The following is a 21,889-nucleotide window of genomic DNA, read 5'->3' as shown; positions in this document are numbered from 1 at the left end:
TGAAACTGTGAAGCCAGCCAAACAGTTGTATTTTGAAAACAAACAACATTCAAGAGGAATATTTTGGTGAAAACTTGTTCTGCCCACTAGGGATGATTGGAAGGGTTTAGTCAAATACTCCTAGAGGATGGCAGCATTGCCGGTATCAAAAGATTTTATTTGGTAAACAAGAGGAATTGTACCAAAGGAATCTCTCTCTACTTCCTACTGTGTCTTCCCTCCAAGTGTGAAAGGAGTCCTCTTAGTGGGCCAGCCAAGGTGGGTTTTGCAGTGTAGACATACCCAGGGATACCAACTACATCACAGTAACATTGTGAGAATTAAATATTTAGTGTTACAAAGCACTATACCCTGTGAGTATACATTTGTATTTAGAAATTTGGATAACACTATTCCACTCACTCCTTGGGAGGCATGGATCAGAGTTCACGTCACACTCCCTGACAGTACCCAGCCTGGGCTGGGGAAGCTAATGATCCAATCAGTGGACCAAACTGGGTGATGAATGCACCTGAGGCACCTTACACATACGCTAAGAAGACGACTCACTCATCTCTTGCACTGACTTATGATCCAGTTTGGGGATTTGAGCCTGGTCACCAGAGGTCATTTACACACATTGCAAAACAACCACCCAATGTGTCATAAATGGCCATATCTGCAGAAGGGATGCACAGTGGCATAGCAACATGGAGCACTGAAGGCTGGACTGAGGGGAAAGCGTGATTCTGCCTATGCAGCATTAGCCAGTCACATGCAATGAGCTCTTTCTAATACACTGTGATTCCTGTTCATATAGAACTATGTGTATATATAAAATTAAACATAGGTGATTGTGCTATTACATTCTGAGTATGAAAATGTTACTTTGTTACTAAATTTTTAACTAATTTGGAAAAAAAATTAGCTGTACGTGTCATCGCTCACAAATTTGTTTGGATAGAAATTGTTGTCTAAAGAATGTAACATTTGTATCTGTACTTGCTTAATACCTAAATGAAAAGAGCTTAAACATCAGGAACAGAAAAATTATAAATATCCTCTTTTTAAATGTGAACAAAAATGTTTATTAAAACTGATACAATTCTTGTGTTGATGGTTTCTCCACAGCCACTCTTTCATAAGGCACATTGGTATTAAAAATATTATCAGTACTGTTTAACAACTGGAGATAATATGAAGAATTTGACAATCTACAAAACACAGACATTTTTTCTACAGTAAGGCAAAATACAGAGACTGATGAAATATAACCCATTATATACAAATGTTTGGGCAATTTGTACAGCTTCTTGGTGAAAAGTAAGATGTTCAAACACCAGGTCTCTCCTCTCTTTCCATGCACAGTCATAGTTTATGTTAACAAGTTACATGTGCAGAATGTAGTGAGATTAGATCACTTAATGGCTCTCCCCAGCTAGCTAAAGTCTTCTAAACTTGATTTCTGGTTAATGTTGTAGATCATCAGGTCAGTATCAAAACACCCATTGTGCAGACAGGTAAAAAAAAAAAAAGTTATTTGGTTTGTAGTTCTGTACCGTTCAAAACCTTCTTGTTAAACATAAAACATTTTTGTAAAGTGAGAAGATCTACTTCCTAATGTGAAATGTTTGGCTATTTAAGCTTTCGTTTACTTAAATTTATCCCAAATTTGAAAAGGGTAATGATAAAACTTGTTGTTTCCACTTAGGAAAATGTCGCTTTGATTTGTTGTGTGACACAAAATTCCAAAAGATGAGTCCAATGAACCAAGAAGCCAGTAAAAGCCTGTCAGTCTCCACAATGAAGCTTTAGCTACCTTTGACCATTTCCCAGCCTATACTCCTCCCCCACCCCCCAAAAAAGTTTTTCTTCCTAAAGCTAGAAGTTAGCTAATTCAAAAAAAAAAGATAATTTTGGCAGTAAATCTAATTAATACAAGCCTCTTAAATGCACTAACATTTTATATACCCCCAGTTTAGAGAGGCAGGCATCTGTCTGACATTACCTATAGACTATGAAGTGCAAAGGTACTAACTACATCATGTCATTAAACTGTCTATCTTTGTTTTAAAGATCAGTTATTTTACCTGACTCCAGGCTCAGTTTTCTACTATTTAATGGCATCAAAAGTAAAAGTGAGTCCAAAAATTAGTTTTCTGCTCAGGTTGGAGCTTGATTGGAACAGAGGACTGTTCACAGTGTATAAAGTAAAGCACATGCATAACACCTTGTCTACACTTAAAAGTTTTGCTGCTTTAACTATGCCAACATAGTTTAGGGTGGCAAACTCCCCTAGTGTGGATGCAAGTGTACCATTATAAAAAACACTTATACCAGTATAGCATATTCGGATTCAGCAAAGCAAAATAAGATAAACACTATACGGATATAAAGGGCCTTACATCAGAATATCTCTGTCTACAGTAGGGCTTTTAGTGGCATAACTAGATCAGTATAAGAAAATGACCCCCCCCTCATGATACCTCACATAGATATGCCATTAAAACCTTTTAAGTGCAGGTTCTCCCACGGTAGTTAATCCACCTCCCCAAGAGGCAGTAGCTAGCACAGTCTACACAGGGGATTCGCTTAGCTTAACTATGTCACTCAGAGATGTGGATTTTTCAAACTTCTGAGCAATGCAGCTGAGTCAACCTAACTTTTTAGCATAGACTTGGCCTTAGTCATCATATCATTGCCTCTCCAAAAGCAGAGAGAAAAAAGCTCTAGGAAATGCATTGAAAGGAACAGCCCTACATTGTCTGAGAGGATTCAGTCGATGACCTAATGCAGGAGTAGTCAGTAGGCGGACCACAGGCCAAACCTAGACCACCAGGTGCTTTTGAACGAACCCCAAAATCTTTTTATTTAGTATTATTTATTTATTTCATTTAAATTATTTTCTCTGGAGTCTGGACCTTGACTATACAATGACAACAAATAATTGACTACCCCGACTCAATGGATTTTTTCTTATTTTAAATTTCTATGGTCTTTTTCTAGCACTAAAAACAATGGAGATCTAGGATCCAATGTAGCCAGAATTCACAGTGGAGTTCAGCAAGAGAGAAAGGCAAAATGGGATTTTTACTGAATCACAGTCCCTGGGTTCCAAATCCTTTTACAGGTACCTTGCCACCTGTGATGTTTTGATTGAACCCGTTAGACTCACCAACGTCATATGATGAGTTTTAAACGGTTTGTTAGTAACTCAGACGGCAGCAACAATAGATATGGAGGTACCACTGGACACTTTGGCAGGCTCAGTGTATAACTTTCCATTGGTTGCTGCAACCTGACAGAGTGCAGGTGAAATGCAAGTCCAGCAGTCTAGGCTGGTAGAGCTGAGGGTACAGAATTATACATAAATAAATAAGCCTGAAAACAAAGAAACCCTACTGTACATAGCATGTATGTAATGAGACACTGTGACCCACACAGCAGCATTAAACAGCAACTACTCAGGACCGTGCATTGTTCCTACACTGACTGTGGAATAAGTCAGACAGACTGACCTATGCACAGACCTATGCACACATGGAGAAGCCAATTTCATACTAGCCTCCATAATAAAGACACTTCTGATTTGACCTTCCTAGGTAACATTATTTTTGACACTCTACAAAATTTCTCAAATCCTTTCGCTGCCGGGTGAGGGTACTGAACATTTCTTCTGATCTAAAGATAGGGAGAAATTATGAATAATGGTATGTCTAGAGCTTTGAACTCCCTAACACCCAATAATTTCCTCTCTTTTCTTCAGATGTCAGATTCATTTCTTCTTTTATGAAAATAAGAACATAAGAATGGCCATACTGGGTCAGACCAAAGGCCCATCTAGCCCAGTATCCTGTCTTCTGACAGGGGCCAATGCCAGGTGCCCCAGAGGGAACGAACAGGTCATCATCAAGTGATTCATCTCCAGTGGCCCATTCCCAGCTTCTGGCAAACAGGGTAAAATGGGTAAAGGTCATAGGTAACAGCAGTATCTCAAAAGACAATGGGTCTCCTATTCACAGTCAGTCACATGCTATGTCTTTTTACAATAAAACATGGGAAACAAATGCCACAATGGCATACGGCCCACATCTTGCAATGAATTAGAAAAAAAAATGGATGAGGCTGCAGTGATTTACAAGGAAATTATTCCACCGAGGCTCATTACAAAGCACAAGACCAGGGATAACGATGTGGTCATAAATCCAGGATTAAAATTAGTGCCATGTAACTTACTGAAGTACATTTGTCATTTTTTTTATTAATAAGTAGATTGAAAACTTTGGGTTTCAAAACATTTAAACAACTAAAGCATTTATTAGTGCAATACTTACATTAGGAGCAACTGAAATTGCTATAAATAGCAGCTCTAAGTAAAAGCAGAGATTAAGTCTCTTGGAAGGTATATAACTGAGACTGTGAATTTTAATTTCCATAGTGCCATGTCATTAAAATGAATTAATGTGCTAATGATTTCATAATCCATCATTCAGATTGGTGATTGCTGTATTGAGAATTTCTGGTATCACGGTACTAAATTCTCAGCTGGTGTAGCTCAGCCTTGCTCTGTTCAAATGAATCTAGGCCGATTCACACCAAACGAGGATCTGACCCAAAGTTTTCGAGGTATTATCTAGAATTATTGCTAGAATCTGGAGTGGAGAATGCATTCCCACATGCTGACACAAATGATTTCCTCTTTTCTTTTATGTATCACTAAAATACTGAAAGTCCAACATACACACACATAATTGGGCTTTAGTGCATTAGACCTTCTTCCTCATCAGTAGTGCAACAAGTACAGTAAATACCTTGGTAATTGTGTTTCACATAACAAGCACAATGGTAAAGTCTAATCTTAATTTAGTGCTCAAGTACACTTAAATGTATTATTTGAAGTTTTCCAGTTCTCTACCTTTGTTGACATTTATCTATGAACACTTCTGAGTGGGGGTGTGTGTATTAATATACAACCTGCATATAAGCTATGGCACTCAGGACACTTTTGTATTACACAAAATTGTTCAGAAGGGTGTATTTCTGCTTAGCTGTTTTTTTTTTTTTTTTTTTTTTTTTGTCTATAATGGTATTTGGGTATAAAAGGAAAAAAAAACTTTGTTGTCCATGTAGAAGAATAGCATTTATTGTGTCCAAATAACATGCATTTTAGCAGAACATAAATTAGTTCTAGATGTGTCTTAATCACGCTGCATTAACAGCTTTAAACTGTATTGCCTGAGGTTTTTATGATTCTCTTACGAAAGCTAATATGCAACAGTTTTGAACAAGTGTTCTGCAATTTTGTGGGACGCTCACACTTACTGGAAAGTGAAAGCATACCACAGGACAATGTTTCTCCAACATTGGTCTGTTCTCCTGAAATATGTTGCTTGTTCTAATCAGTATTTAAAACTAAACAGTTTAATGTTTAACAGGGGGGTTGGGATAAAATCAATGTTCCAGTCACACTTTATGGTCCTGTGAACAATCATATTGAAAGCAATTCAGTCAAGCCTCCGAGTTGGCTGATATTGGGCTCATTCATTTAATTTACTCTCATACTTCGTTCTTCCTCTAGTGCTTAACCTCTGCATTTCTCAATATATACTGGTTTATTCTTCCTACAATACGTGAACATGCAGAGCCCCCTGCTGGAATATACAGGGTTTTACACTAACATAGTCCTGTAAGTCTCAAGTCTCCAAGAAAGTGTCATTGTGCATACAATAAAATTATTGTCTCTTGACATTAGCCTAAATGTTGTGAGCTATAGAAGTATGCTTAGGTTTCTAAGCTCTCTGGAGACTTAACATTTTCCTACTGATGTCCAGACAAGAGCTACTGTTTCTTGTTGCAAAACTGAAGCTTTACGCTGCCAAGGAAGTTTTTCTTGGAGCTTCATGAAAACCGGACTTGAGGAGAGAATGGCCATGGAAACTACTGCAGGACAGCAAGATCTGGTCAACTGCAATTTCTTATCTAAACAGCCCAAGCTCAAGCCTTTAGAACAGATGAATTTTGGTTGTATTTCCCTCTCTCAAAACTGTGCAGGATTGCAAACTTTGTGGGAAGATCATAAATTGTATTCTTAAATACTCCGAAAAAAAGAAACTTTTTTAGTGTAGTTTATTTTGGAATACATTTTTGTACTCTTTGCATAATAAAATAATTCTAATCTATGTATCATGTATTCCTGAACTTACCTATAGTGTTTTATGGTCTGGTCAATCAAGTACATTTCTCTGAAAAAATATTTTTTTTAAAAAAAACTTTAAAACAATTCTAAAGCTCTTAACTCAGGAACCTGAAAAATCCTCATCCGATCACACCTTGTCTAAATGCCTGTATGCTACTGCAGAAGATTTGAGGATTCTGAGTTCCAGTGTTGCCAAGTCTTGTGATACTATCACAAGTCTTGCGATATTTGGTGTTTTCTTAAAGCTCCTGCTCTTAGAGTCAAGTGATTACGCAATCATCTCACTTTCATGTTTAAAAAAAAAAGTTTCAACCCCTCACGGTTGCAGAGAAAAGTTTGAAAATATGGTCCAAGTATATACCCTAGAGGCTCAGAAACCAGAAGACAAAATGAATTTTTATTTAACCTCCTAATTTTTAAGCCAATGTCATGATTTTTTTTAGGAGTGACTCTTGATTTTTGAATGTCTGAAGTTGGCGATCCTGAGTATAAATAGAATTAGCTGAAGATCTGTTACTGGTTTCCATTTCTTTTGTATTAACTCTTCCCTGTTATATAAAGACAGTTACTTTCCATGTGTGAAGGACAAGTGACTAGTTTCTACTGAACAGCACATGAAGTTTGTATTAAAGTTGCAAATTAGGGATGGAACGGATAATCTAAAAGGCCTTCTTCATTTCTGCTTGCAATATTGTGGTAGCTATGTTGGTCCCAAGCTATTACAGAGACAAGGTAAAGAAGAGCTGGGGTGGCTTGTCTCTCACCAACGGAAGTTGGGTCAATATATTACCTCACCCACCTTTTCAGTTTCTAATGTATATGACTCAATCTGCATGACACACAATATTGACTGCAGGGGACAACCCTTTACTGAAAATAATACATTAGATCTAATTCCTATGATTCTGTAGGGTTCTGTCTATAGCATGCCATTGCTCTTAAGCGCGAGCCAAATAACTGAATACAAACAAATAATTAAATACAAGCATGCGTCAAAACAACAAGGAGTCCCTGTAGCACCTTAGAGACTAACACATTTATTCAGGCATAAGCTTTCATGGGCTAAAACCTACTTCATCAGATGAAGTGGGTTTTAGCCTACAAAAGCTTATGCCCAAATAAATGTATTAGTCTCTACGGTGCCACAAGGACTCCTCATTGTTTTTGCTGATACAGACTAACACGGCAACCACTCTGAAAACTGTCAAGCATGAGTCAGGCTACACTGAGCCTGTCTTACAGCTTCCCATCCCATCTATAATCCATTCCTGGTACTGTGCTCTAAAAATCATTAAATAAAAATCTATCAAGACTGTCCAAAGGAACTCAACATAAAAAGACAAACTTTCCCGACAAATATACAGCCATGTGTGTGAATAAGAAAACCATTGCTCCAATCCTTATCTACTAGATAAGAATAATAGATGACAAGGTCAGAGAGTAGGTGGCATGACATCTTTGGTTAGAAGTGGCCATGAGGAGTTACTTATTAAAGCATTTCATTCTGATCTGCCTGTATAATATATACCCAACTCATGCAAGCTAGAAAGGCATCAAGTTGTATTTCTGAAAAGATGCTTAAACTCTGTGCAATCAGAGGTGTAATCAAAGGCCTACGAACATACAGAGTACATGCTCTGCAGATCCCTCTGATAACAGCAATAGAATGCGACAGTGAGATAACTGTAATGCTTTCCCATTAGGGATGAAAACACACCCTCAGAGTCATGCACTCAGCCTGAACTCGAACAAATCAAAGCAGCAAGTCTCAGAGTCTGAGTCTACAGACTTGGGCTTGTGCTAAAAAACTAAAAATAGCCGTGCAGACATTCCAGCTCAGGCTGGAGGATGGGCTCTGAAACCCGAGGCAAGGGGGATTCAGAGCCTGAGCTCTGGCCCAAACTCGAACATCTGTACTGCTGGTTTTAGCATCGCAGTGTGAGCCCAAATCTGCAGACCCGGGCTCTGAGACTTGCTGACTTGATTTCAAATCATTCCGAGTCCTGAAGTTCTTTCACTGCCTGACTTGCTGCATATGTAACACGCACAGGTCACACACCTCAAGGAATCTACTTGTCACTTCCTTTTTCTCAGAGTGATTGTAACTCTTTGCGAAAGTCAGGCCCAGGTCCTCATCCAGCAGAAAACACTCTCCATTGTCATGTCAGAGAACAACCCAACAGAGCTGGGTATCTGTTCCCGCTCACTCATTCCTTGGCCAGCTGAGTGATATGGAGGCAGCATGCCCAGTCCTGGAACTGAGGAGGAAAAGTGTAGTTGCCTCAAACTATTCACTAAGGGGGAACACTGACAGCTGTCAAAGGAAGTCCAACCCAGAAAGATGATGGCTGTAATAAGGTTCTCAGGGATGCAGATCTAAACGTGGGGTAAATACTGGGATATGGAGAACTCAACATAGAAGGATCATGAAAAACATTGGTTTAACATGTTAATCACGATCACATTGAGGATGCCTATATTCAGCACTCCTTACCTAATCACCCTATCCAATAGGGCAAGATTAAAGCATTAAAGCACACTGTATGCTCTACACCAGGTTTTTAACAATACCCTGTACTTTGGTGCATTTTACCTGTGTGAGTGCACGCACATTATGTACACATCCACAATTTTTTCCCCTGATCCTACACACAATTGTTGCCTTCCCGGCACCCACTTTGTGTATGTGCACCCAATGCAAAGTCCACGGCCTGGTGCACACTGTGGAAGAGGAGGTTCTGTTCCTCTTTTTTAAAGTACTCTCCCCGGTGCAGGGAACTCCTCACAGAGGTATTGCACTGGGCCAGCAGCACCTGGATGCCTATCTCTCCATAATCTTTGCAGATCTCTTTAAGCGTGTGGATCCCAGCTGTGTCCAAGAACTGTATTGCGCAGCAGTCAATCACTAGAGTGTGAAACACCAGTGGCTCTGTGACAAGCTGCACTGTGACGTCCGCCTGGTTGCCACCAGAATTCACCATTTTTTCTTTAAGCATTCGCTTTGATGCCTTTTTCTTGGCTGCCTTCACCCAGGCTGGGTTGACTCCAGTCCGCTTATACAGAGTGGATTTAAAGCATTCTTTGTTGATATAGTAGAGAGGCGCTTCGAAACGGAAAACCACGATACCTGGCTTAGTCTTCAGGTTTTTGTAGGCAGACAGGGATTCATATATTTCAGTCTCTACCACCCAGCCGAGCAATGGTGCCTCTGGTCTCTGAGTCCTCACAATGACGCACAGCATTGAGAAACAGACACCAATCAGCAGACCAATTTCAGTACTGAGCAGTGCCGAAGCGGCCATTGTAACTAACCAGATCACTGTGTCCACTTTGCTCAGATGCCACATTTTGGGCAGATCCCTGAACTTCCGCAGGGCTCCTCTGAGGTTCACAATGGTTATGACCCCCAGGACACATTTCTGAAGGGAGTAGAAGAGAGGTGCAATCAAAAGCAGAACTAATAGGATGACCAACGCGGTCACCACCCCAGAGATCTGAGTTCTGCAGCCCGTTGACTCTTTGACAAGAGTCTTGGCAAGAGCTGCACTAGTTGTGAAGCAGTGGAAGAAAGAGGGAATAATGTTGCAAAAGCCAATGGCATACATTTCCTGATTGGCCTTCACTGTGTAACCATGCTTCTTGGCGAACATCTCTGAGAGGGACACAGTAATAGCGAAGCCAATAATGGCTATGGCAACAGCATCCATCGCCACACTAGGAATCAGATCCCATTTGGGTGGCTGGGGTGGCAGGAACCCAGTTGGAATGTGTCCAGCAACACTGGAGCCATAATTCTCCTTCAGCTTCCCAAAGTGAGATGCCAGCGTAGCTGCCACAACCACGACCAGTTCAATAGGTATGGGGGCCTTGAGCCTGGATTTAAAATGCTCATTCAGCTCTTTGGTTGGGATGAGGACAAGGAGACACAAGAAGCTAGTGATGAGGTCACAGATGTTGGTCTTGTGGATGTTTTTGAAGATGTTTATCCAAGTGGTTATGAGGGAGCCAATGCCATTGCTGCGTGGAATGTCCAGGCCCAGGAGATACTTCACTTGGGAAGTTAGGATAGTAAAGGAGGCACCTGTGACAAATCCGCCGAGTAAGGAATCAGAGAGGTACACTGAGACAAAGCCCACCTGAAAGAAGCCCATAGCAACCTGAAAGGAATCAACCACACACAATATATTAGAGTACAAATCTTAGCATTATGGAAATTAGCAGGAAAGTTAGATAATGTAGGTCAGAGGTTCTCAAACTGGGGGTTGGAACCCCTCAGGGGGTCGCAAGGTTATTACATGGGGGGTCTTGAGCTGTCAACCTCCACCCCAAACCCCACTTTGCCTCCAGCATTTATAATGGTGTTAAATATATACAAAGAAGTGTTTTTAATGTATAAGGGGGGTTGCATTCAGAGGCCTGCTATATGAAAGGGGTCACCAGTTCAAAAGTCTGAGAACCCCTGATGTAAGTAATACGGCACAATATGTGACTTTGCAGGATATTGTACTACCTGATGAGCAAAATGAAATGCAAGCCAGAATCCCAAGACACTCATTTATGCATCAGCTTTAAATGAGATGCATAATTGCTAATCAGACATTGGCTTTCAGACATGGTTTTCATTTTTTGAACTAATTTTTATATCATGGTTTCTTTCAACTCTCAGTAATATCTTACAGCATCCTTAAAGGATAAGAGGGGAAGCACAGGGAAAAAGTTTTTTTACATTTTCGGTAACTTATGTTGCTTCTCCCTCAAATTTTTGAAAGCCCCTTGGCTTTAGGCCTTGCAGAAGCCCAACACCGATGTTAGAGTCTCTCTTGCATGTCTCCTTGTAGCCTGCAATAAGTTATCACCCCAATCAAATACCAGCTTGCCTTTTCACTAACGACTAACCCGTAGCACGTCTAATTCAGCAAAAGAGTACAGAAACTCCCACAATGCCCAGGTTACACAAGTAAAAGCAAATTTTTAAAGGTATCTTTTTATTCATATTTATGAATTCTGGTTCCAATTAAATCTTTGGTGCTGTTTATAGTAAGCTCATGATGTATAGATGTACAGATTCCTGCAGTCCCCTGTATTTACACAGCTACAGTGGTGGTGGCTAAGTGTCCCTCTTTCCCCATTTAACTTTCTGTAAGTTAAACACAGGCCTCCCTTACAACCAAGTTCAGTTATTTTTCCCTTTGAACCCTCAACTAAAAGCCCTTTAATGCTTTTCATTGGCCAAACTGGGCTTTTCCCTGCTGTTATCTTAGAAACTGCCATGCCAGGATCCCACAAGCTGCCAGCTATGGTACTTTTACACCACTTGGCTCAAACAAAGTCACAAGTGTCATCAGGTAGCAGAGGCAACACAAAGAAAATATAGGCATGGCTGGAAACTGGCCTAACTGCCTAAGAACTGCATAAATTTACGGAGAAGAAGGATGGTCTTGAGGTTTGACACTGCTGAGTTCAGTTCCTGACTCTACCACCGACTCCCTGTGTAACCTTGGAAACTCACTTGACTTCTCTCTTCCATAGTTTCTTGTCTATAAAATGAGGATAATACTTCCTCTCCCTTACCCTTTCCCTCTCTTGTCTACTTAGACTGCAAGCAACCTTGGAGCAGAGCTTGTCTTTTACTATGTGTCTGTATACAATAGAACCCCAGAGTTACAAACTGATCAGTCAACCACACCCCTCATTTGGAACTGGAATTACACAATCCAGCAGCAGAGACCCCTCCCAAAAAGCAAATACAGTACAGTACTGAGTTTAAACAAACTACTAAAAAAAAAAAAGGGAAAGTTTATCAAATCTTTTCTTTAAAGGAAGGAAACTGTTTCTGTGCTTGTTTCATTTACATTAAGATGGTTAAATGCAGAATTTTCTTCTGCATAGTACAATTTCAAAGCTGTATTAAGTCAATGTGCAGTTATAAACTTTTGAAAGAACAACTATAATGTTTTGATCAGAGTTACGAACATTTCAGAGTTACGAACAACCTCCATTCCCGAGGCATTTGTAACTCTGAGGTTCTACTGTAGTTCCTAGCAAAAAGGGACCCTGTTCTTGGTTGGGGCTTTGAAGAGCTAACGTAACATAAGTAATATTTTAGTTCTATTGGCTGGTAGGCAGAGAGACCCCAGGCAAAACACAGCTAATTGCTGTTCTATGTATAACATCTAAATCAGGCAAAGTAATTTGACTTGTCTATGTAAAGAGGCTAAAGAGAGAGAGTGTTCTCTGCCAAATACCAAACCGCAATTCACATCTCCACTGCCTCACAGAAACCCAACCCACTACCACCACTCTACCTCAATTACTCAACACTTCCAGATTGCTTAAGAGAGCGTCACAGGTTTTATATCAAGAGGATTATCTAGAATGTCATAAAAATGTTTTCTTTTTCTCTACCCCACAATGTGTTAGATACAACTTTTAGATAACGTTTTCACCTCTTAGCTCATAGAGCCGAGACAGTTGTGGGCACTCCAGAAATGACGGTGCATGATTTTGGATGTATATCTTCCTCTACAATGCTATGAAAGCCAAACAAAATGGCATTTTGCTAATCCAGAAATTAAGCTTGCTGATCTAATTTCAGTAGCTAAACAGTGAAATACAAGTGGTAAACAAAGCATATCTGTTAAAAATCATAACTGAAAAAAAATCTGTTACTTAATACCTTAATTTATTAAAATGGAAACATTTTAAAATCTAGTATTTTTTATCTTTGTAGCATCTCTTTAAAATAATGGTAAGGTTCTGGCTTTGACCAAAGAGTCGTCAAGTTTTACAAGCACCAAATAAAAGCATCCAATACCATGGAATTTATTTTACAATTTGTATTAACTTTCAGTGGGGAAAAAAGCCAGCTGATCACGTGTAAAATAAATGAAAAGTGGTCTGATTTGAAAGCTTATGCTGCAAATTTTGGCCCAGTGAAAATTAAAGCCCAAATACAAATCAATGAAAAGAAGTGTTTAGGGCCAGACTGTAAGAAGTGGTGAGTACCTGATAATGTGAAATCAATGGAAATTGAGTCTTTGGCAATGCTTAGAATCAGGTCCTTATAAAGGGAAATGTTGGTGGACCTTAACCAGAAGAGCAATGTGGGACTACTGCTATAAACAACACTGCCACTGTCTCTAGGCTGGTCTCAGAAGGCTTCAGTAAAGAGCTGAACTATAGCTAAGAGAGGAGAGGAAGAGAATTAGAAGCATTTCCACAGAATACCCATTTACCTTGCCCCCTCTTACCTGATAAACTCCAGCTATGAAGGTCACCGTGGCTCCCACAGTAATTGCATAGCAACTTCTATCACATAACAGCAATTGTGATGTCTGGTTCACAGCCAGAGTGGTGGTATTTACATAAATGACCATCTCTCTCTGAAGGCCACTATGAACACTGGGCTCTATGTCATACCCAGCTCTCTGTACCTCACGATCCACCACCTGTCCCACCATCAGGCAAAGCACACCAAAAATACCAACTGATATATGACGAGAGGTACCAAATAGGAAATAAATAATGCTGGCAAAAAAGGATGTGTAAAGACCATATATAGGTTCCTGGCCAGCCAACAGGGAATAGGCAATGGACTGGGGGACCAGCAGGATGCCCACTATCACCCCAGACATTATATCTCCCAGGACGTACTCCCTCAGTTTATATTTGGGGAGCCACTGCAAGACAGGAAGAAAACTGAAAATCAGGTCTTTAACTTTGGTTGGGGTGCAGCTGCAAGTTTTCTTCACTTTCTTGACCAGAAGTGCCTTCATATCAATGCTCATCTCTTGAGGCTCCAGGAACATCATGGGTTGAAAAACGTGTTCGTCATCCTCTCCCTCTGCCATTTCAGATGCTGACTGGAAGTGGTTGAGTTCCACTTCTGCTGCCATCCTGAAAGCTCCCTACCAACACAAACATAATCCGGTAAATCAGTTAACCTTAAACTAATTTATAGATTATTCCAGACTTCTTTTTTCTTTTTAAATGGCAGTGAATTTAATTCTCATGAAAGACAAGGACTAATAGTACTAGCTTAAGCCAACAATTGCACAAGCAAGGTCTCTGCAAATTTTTCACACAACCTGTTGTGATACAACTCAATCTTGCCCAGAAGCATCAGCTAGGGTGACCAGATGTCCCAATTTTAGAGGGACAGTCCCAATTTGGGTTTGTTTTTTTTCTTATATAGGCTCCTATTACCTCTCACTCCGTCCCGATTTTTCACATTTGCTGTCTGGTCACCCTAGCATCAGCTGTTATTCCCTCCTCAGCCAAGCATAGGTGGCTTCATAAACCTAATCTGATTCCTTTTGTTGTCACTAAAATAAACTTTATGATCAGACAGAGCCTCTCCATGAATATGACTGTGACTAAAACATAGCTATGCACATACTGCAAGAAAAGAACAGTCTTCTTTTTGTGTAATCAGCCCAACTGTGATATATGCACACCACTACAGAGGCACTTTTTCTTGGAGCACCTTCCCTGCAGGGGTGGCACTATGTATTTTGCCGCCCCAAGCACGGCGGTCAGGTGGCTTTTGGCAGCTTGCCTGTGGGAGGTCTGCTGGTAACACAGATTCAGCTGCATGCCTGTGGGAGGTCCGCCGGTCCCATGCCTTCGGCGTACCCACCACCGAATTGCCACTGAAACCACGGGACCGGCGGACCTCCCACAGGCATGCCGCTGAAGGCTACCTGGTTGCCACCCTCACAGCAACCGGCAGGCCGCCCCCCGTGGCTTGCCACCCCAGGCACACGCTTGGTGTGCTGGTGCCTGGAGCTGCCCCTGCTTCCCTGATGAGTCCACTCACTGTTTCTGGTCTATTCTATTCAGCAAAATTAGAAACAGTAGGCTGCACTAGCTGAACATTCATTACAATTCAGTTTGTGAACCACACCCCTTGCAACTCAATTTCTGGTATAGCAGTTGAGGTCTAAGTCTTTCACTAGTGTTTTCTTTCCAGTGCAGTTAGGATGCCAGGCAGTTATACTGGAGCTTTACTTGTTATCTAAAAGGCAGCAATCTTCATCCAAATCGTTTTGTTTCAGCCTGTGATATAGCACAGGAACACTTTGCATGCACTTCTCCATTTTTTTTAAAAAAAAGAAAGTTTGGATTTCAAGCAAATTATATCCAATCAAAGGAACAGAAAGAAGCATCTTAACTGGAAATACGGGTACTAGATGACATGCCCCCACCAACAGGTTTCTCCTACTGTAGGTTGAACTGCAGATGATATATGAGCAAAGTGATCGTAATAAAGAACATTCTTATAATAAGAACTTACTTCCTCAATTTGTGAAAGCAAAATATCTGAGCAGACAAGCAAATCAAAAACAACCTGAAAAAGACATCTCTAACACATGTATGCAATTGGGCGCTTACCCAGCATTCTTCTGCTTCAGAGACTTCTAAAACATTACTTCCTTCGCAGATGGCTAGTAAGGATGAATTAAACATTATCGTTCATATTTTACATAAGGTGAAACTCTGCCAGAGACTGACTTGCTCAATGCCACAAAGGAGTCAAAGTCAGAGGTGGTATTAGAACTCCAGTTTCTAGCTCCCAGTCCTCCACCTTCAAAACCAGATCACACCTCTTTATCAGTTCAGCTCTACTACTAACAAAAATATTTATCATTTATATAGCAATTTGCACCTTCAATGTGTAGTTCAGACATTAATGAATGCAGAACTCATATTCTACATAATGTCAACTTCTGAATTAATTAGCAGAAGCGTATTTGAGCTAGGCTTCCTGAGAATATATTACAGGATTCTCACTGGGAATTCTTTCACCTAAATAACACTTTGCAAAGAGCTATAAAATGTTCATTACTACTACTACTTCAGGATGAATCTCTTAGAAACTGTGTACACATGGGTGAAGCAGGAGTCAGACTTTGGAGTTTAGACAGATTGCTTCTCCTGCGATCTGTTACAAGACACTGCTCTTTGAAGTTGTGGAAATGGTTCAGCTGTGGAAGTAATTTCAGTTTACAGGATGCATTATCTACACTTCTTCATTCTGTGTTTGAAGGCTCTTAAACAGGGGTGGCCAAAGTGCAGTCCACTGGCCTCTAATGCCATGGTCCATGCCCATAGTTGTGTTTAACAATCTGTTAATGCAGACATAACTCAGACTAATTGTCTCTAGGACCTTCAGGCAGGATTTGGGTGATAATTTTGACAACGCAAAAAAATTTAAATGGTGAAGTATCTGCTTTCTTGAACTACTCAGACCTGCCCATCACACTAGAAGCTGTGATAGCATTTAATCTTCAAAGTGGCCTCCATTTCCAACTAGCAATATTCAATGCACATCTATAATGAAGTTCCAATTAGGAATCAATATATTCTTATTAGTTCTGTTACTCCATATTACACTGCAATGTATTTCACTTTCGAACCTCTGTTTTGTATTAACCTCCAGTGATTGCACCAAATTTGAACTATTCCATTGTTCAACAGCAATGGAAGGTTATAATATTTTGATTATACTGAACTGGGTCAGTTCAAGTATACATTCAAGTTCTTAAATTTTAGCTGCCCATTGAAACCAATGAACTAATCCACTCAGAGATCCAATGCAATTCTAAATTCAGGAGTATATTTTCAAAGTACCTGATTTTTTTTTCTGTAAATAAAAACAAAGACAAAAGGACGCATAAAAGCCATGGCCATAATAAAAAGGACATGAGGGAAAGGCCTCAGCCTCAGTCAGCTAAATCCTCAAAGAGAGATTTGGAATTATTGAGGAACTGAACTAGTTATTTGGTAAATTTCCTCTCTCTGCATATAAAGAGGACTGGTTGGGTTTCTGCATGAAGTGTCTGTATGGTGGTTTGGGCAGAAGGAAGGAGTGGAGGGGGTGGGGAGACAAAGGAGAAACACACAGAGAGAAAAACCACAAATATTTCGTTGAAAGAAGAAACCCAAGTCACTGACAGACTGGGCTAGTCACATTTTGAACGGAACATTTCACACACATTTATGACAGTGAATACCACAAGGTATTCATTCAGCCTGCAGCTCAGCCCAATGCGAGCTCCTTACTCCAATTAGTCCGACTGTAAAGTTAAACTGAAAAGATTTCACAAACTCCACAGTCAAAAGCCTACAAACTTAACTGGTGTTTCCTGCAGTGCTAGGTGCATGAGAAATATAACAGACAGACAAGAAGGACAGAATAGATTATAGTGAGAATAGCGTAAATATTAGGAATAGAAAGACATCAGTGTGGTCATTACTGCAACTGGTTAAAAAAATTATTTCATGACCATTTTACATAGAGTCATCTATCCAAGCACTTCCTTGTGTCAGCTAGCTGAACATCTAGTACTTGCTGATACACCCCAGTGAACAAGCAGCAAAGAATCCTGTGGCACCTTATAGACTAACAGACGTTTTGGAGTACGAGCTTTCGTGGGTGAATACGTGCATTCGACCAAGTGGGTATTCACCCACAAAAGCTCATGCTCCAAAACGTCTGTTAGTCTATAAGGTGCCACAGGATTCTTTGCTGCTTTTACAGATCCAAACTAACACGGCTACCCCTCTGATACTTGACCCCAGTGAACAAAGACATTATTACATGGAACTAACTGCCTGCAAAAGTCAAACAGGCCTAAATAATGTCCATCACCAGTGATTTCATTTTACATCTATTATAATAAAACTGGGTGGCGGGAACCCACACAAAAAAACCCAACAACCCTTAGCTAAAGCAATGTTAAGTTTGCAATTTCAAACACCAAAATGTATAGAAATGAAAAAATATGGTTCTGGGAGCAACATTAATTTATCTGCATTGCACATGCTGTATTTTAAGGTACACACTGAACGGTGTAATTATCCCAAAGTGCTTCTGTGCAACGTGGGTGTGTTAATGTTGCTGTGCAAATGCTAATTTTTGCATTTCTTGACTGTGTTTAAACATGCACCCTTAATGATTCATTAATATTGATTTAGTTTGTTTCAGTTTTGTTTTTTCTTTTTTTAAAAAAGAGAAAGGGGAGAACAACAACTTCAAGAAATAGAAAGTATCAGATGACTGGTAGATAGCTAATGTAATGCTGATTTTTTAAAAAGGCTCCAGAGGCAATCCTGGCAATTACAGGCCAGTAAACCTAACTTCAGTAACAGGCAAATTGACTGAAAGAGCAAAGAGCACAATTATCAGACAGATAGGTGAACACAATATGTTGCGGAAGAGTCAACACAGTTTTTATAAAGGGAGATCATGCCTCACCAATATATTAAAATCTTTGAAGGGATCAAACATGTGGACATGGGTGATCCAGTGGATGGAGCAGGGGTCGGCAACCTTTGGCACGTGGCTTGCCAGGGTAAGCACTCTGGCGGGCCGGGCTGGTTTGTTTACCTGCCGTGTCTGCAGGTTCGGCCAATCGTGACTCCCACTGGCCGCAGTTTGCTGTCCCAGGCCAATGGGGGCGGCGGGAAGCAGCGGCCAGCACATCCCTCAGCCCGCGCCACTTCCCGCAGCCCTCCTTGGCCTGGGACAGCGAACCGCGGCCAGTGGGAGCCACGATCAGCCGAACCTGCAGACGCAGCAGGTAAACAAACTGGCCCAACCCGCCAGGGTGCTTACCCTGGCAAGCCACGTGCCAAAGGTTGCTGACCCCTGGGATAAAGTATACTTGGACTTTGTCAAAGCTTTTGACAAGGTCCCTCACCAAAGACTCTTAAGCAAAATAGACAGTCATAGGATAAGAGGGAAGATCCTCTAATGGATCAGTAACTGGTTAAAAGATAGAAAACAAAGGGTAGGAATAAATGGTCAGTTTTCACAGTGGAGAGGTAAATAGTGGGGTCCCCCAAGGATCTGTACTGGAACTAGTGCTGTTCAATGTATTTCAATAATGATCTAGAAAAAGAGTAAACAGAGAGGTGGCAAAGTTTGCAGATGATACAAAATTACTCAAGGTAAATCCAAAGCTGACTGCAAACAGTTACACAGGGATCTGGGTGACTGGGCAACAAAATATCAGAGGAAACTGAATGTTGATAATTGGGAAATAAGGTACACTGGGAAACATAATCCCAACTATATATACAAAATAAAGGGGTCTAAATTAGCTGTTTCCGCCCAAGAAAGAGATCTTAGAGTCACTGGGGATAGTTCTTTGAAAATATCTGTTCAATGTGCAGCAGCAGTCAAAAAAGCTAATAGGATGTTAGGAACTATTAGGGAGGGACTGATAATAAAACAGAAAATATCATAATGCCACTTGTGATGGGGTGGACTAGGCCCAAAGGCCCCCTGCTGGAGGCCTCAGGGTTCCATCCCAGGGAAGAAGCAGTAGAGAGGTCCTCCAAGTAGGCTAGAGTGGCTGCAGGGGAAGCAGCCAGTCAGGGCTCAGAAGGGCCATATAAAAGGAGTTGCAGTGCAGAGCAGTAGTTAGTTGCTGCTAGGAGCAGGAGAAGAAAGGACTGCAGGCCTGAAAGAGCAGCAGGGCCATGGATGGTTTGCTAGCAGGGACTGGGGGAGCATTGAGGGAGCTCCTGGCTGGTTGCTAGGACTGAGTAGGGACTGAGTGTGGGGAGGGCTGCAGGAAGATAGCGTCGCTAGGGAGGAATCCCTGGGAATACAGCCCCATATCAAGGCTGGACTACTTAAAGATCAAAGCCTGGGGAGGGCTAGAGAGAGACACCACCAGAGGGGCACTGAGATAGGCCCCGGAAGACTATATATCTGGAAGGGGGTTGTGTTGGTTAACAGGCAGACAGTGTGACTGAGTCTGAGCACTGTCACTGACAAACCCACCCGAGAACCACCAAAGGGAATCACCAGAACTAAAGAACAGAGACATGCCTAACCAGAAGGGGGCACTTGCAAGAGGTGGGTGCCAACCCCGTTACACCACTATATAAATCCATGCTATACCTGCACCTTGAATGGCATGCAGTTCTGGTCACCCCATTTCAAAAAAGATATATTAGAATTGGAAAAAGTACAGGCAAGGGCAATAAAAATGATTAAGAGTATGGAACAATTTCCCTATGAGGACAGATTAAAAAGACCTGGGACTGTTCAGATTAGAAGAGAGACAACTAAACAGGGGATATGATAGAGGTCTATAAAATCATGAATAGTGTGGAGAAAGTGAATAAGGAAGTGTTATTTACCCCTTCACATAACACAAGAACCCAATGAAATTAGTAGACAGCAAGTTTAAAACAAACATAAGGAAATATTTCACACAATGCACAGTCAACCTGTGGACCTCATTGCCAGGGGATGTTCTGAAGGCCAAAATTTAACTGCATCGAAAACAGAATTAGATAAATTCCTGGAGGATAGGTCCATAAATATCTATTAGCCAAGATGGCCAGGAACACAACCCCATGCTCTGGGTGTCTCTAAACCTCTGACTGCCAGAAGCTGGGACTGGAAGATAGGTCATGGATCACTCGATAAATTGCCCTGTTCCGTTCATTACTTTTGAAAGCATCTGACAACAGCCACTGTCGGAAGACAGGATACTGGGCTAGCTGGACCACTGGTCTGACCCAGTAAGGCCATTCTTATGTTGTGAGCCTCAGAGCCACTAGCTGGAGCTTCTCCCACACAGGAGCATGTCAATCAACAAACCCTTTATGTAGTAGCAAAGGCAATGCTGTGAGACTTGTTTTCCTATCTCCACCTATCAGCAGGAGGGATACATCACTCGCTTTTTGGGCAGCCACAAAAAGACAATAGTGGAAATATGTTTTCTCTCATTTGTACACATACTCAAATGGCTGAATGGATTTTAATTCAAGCTTTCAAGAGACTCTCACCTTTGGAGTGAAGCCAAGAATGGAAAGTTTCAACCCAAAAAGATATATGAGAAAGCTGAGAGTGAAGAGAGGATTACTGTGGAAGCTGAATAGCAGCCTTTAATATAATGTTCACAGCTATATACAATACCTGTATTTTTTTTAAATCCTCCGAATAATACCACTGAAGATCAACGTGATAATTAGAAGTTAATGTAATATGATAACCATGTGACTCTCTATTATTGTAGATTTAAGCATTAGTCACATGAGATGACAAATTAAATAACTCTTGCAAATTACATGAATTGCAAAGCTGGTTTGCTAACCGCTAAATCAAACAGAATAGAGGTTTTTGTGCATCCAAAAGCACACATGACCCTTTCTTTGGCAACAGAATTGGGGGAAACTGTCTCAAATTATATTTTTCTTCAAATCTTCCACTTAGCATTGATGCAGCACTGAGTAGGTTAGAAATAATGGTGAAAACACCAACAGCTAGTCTATACTAGCCAGCCACAATTCTACCACCAGTAGAGCTTACCAGTGCTAGAGCAATGGTGGGTAATTTTAAGAAAAATGCCTAGGAAGACACAGCCAATTCACCACAAATACTAGTATTATTATATTCAATGAAATCTGTGTCAACCAGTTAAATTAGTAGATTAATTTCGGTCAATCAGAAATGAATTGATTCATGAAAGTGCAGTTTACAAAACAGCCTGATCTTCTGTGAACAATCATTGAATCCAGAAATAATAAATACCTATTAGGTCCTGTGACCCACTGACACACAGTGCCCTGTCTACGTCACATCTCTAACATTTCAGGATTGTTCTCTATTTATCAACATTTTGCCCAGTCTAGTTTTAAAATGTTCCAAGTAATGAGACAAAGAGGAAAACAATAGCTTATTTATGACTA

At 40.7% G+C, this 21,889-nt stretch overlaps 1 protein-coding gene across 6 annotated transcripts in view; it reads right to left on the bottom strand.

The window, feature by feature from the left end:
• Positions 1 to 1,043: 1,043 nt before the first annotated feature.
• Positions 1,044 to 21,889, bottom strand: part of SLC26A2 (solute carrier family 26 member 2) — a 37,153-nt gene continuing 16,307 nt past the window's right edge. For 5 of the 6 annotated variants that reach the window (XM_050962645.1, XM_050962641.1, XM_050962642.1 and 2 more), the window contains 2 exons: positions 13,426 to 14,082; positions 1,044 to 10,332 (listed from right to left, as the gene is read on the bottom strand). In XM_050962645.1, coding sequence (XP_050818602.1) covers positions 8,821 to 10,332; positions 13,426 to 14,070 — 2,157 coding nt within the window. In that variant the 5' untranslated portion in view covers positions 14,071 to 14,082 and the 3' untranslated portion in view covers positions 1,044 to 8,820. Of the gene's footprint in view, positions 10,333 to 13,425; positions 14,083 to 15,568; positions 15,593 to 21,889 lie in introns of those variants that run through there. The other variant, XM_050962646.1, reaches the window with a different exon arrangement.

The sequence above is a fragment of the Gopherus flavomarginatus genome, chromosome 7 (genome assembly GCF_025201925.1).
Source record: "Gopherus flavomarginatus isolate rGopFla2 chromosome 7, rGopFla2.mat.asm, whole genome shotgun sequence".
In the NCBI taxonomy this organism is placed as follows: Eukaryota; Metazoa; Chordata; order Testudines; family Testudinidae; genus Gopherus; species Gopherus flavomarginatus.
This window is presented reverse-complemented; position numbering and strand designations above follow the sequence as displayed.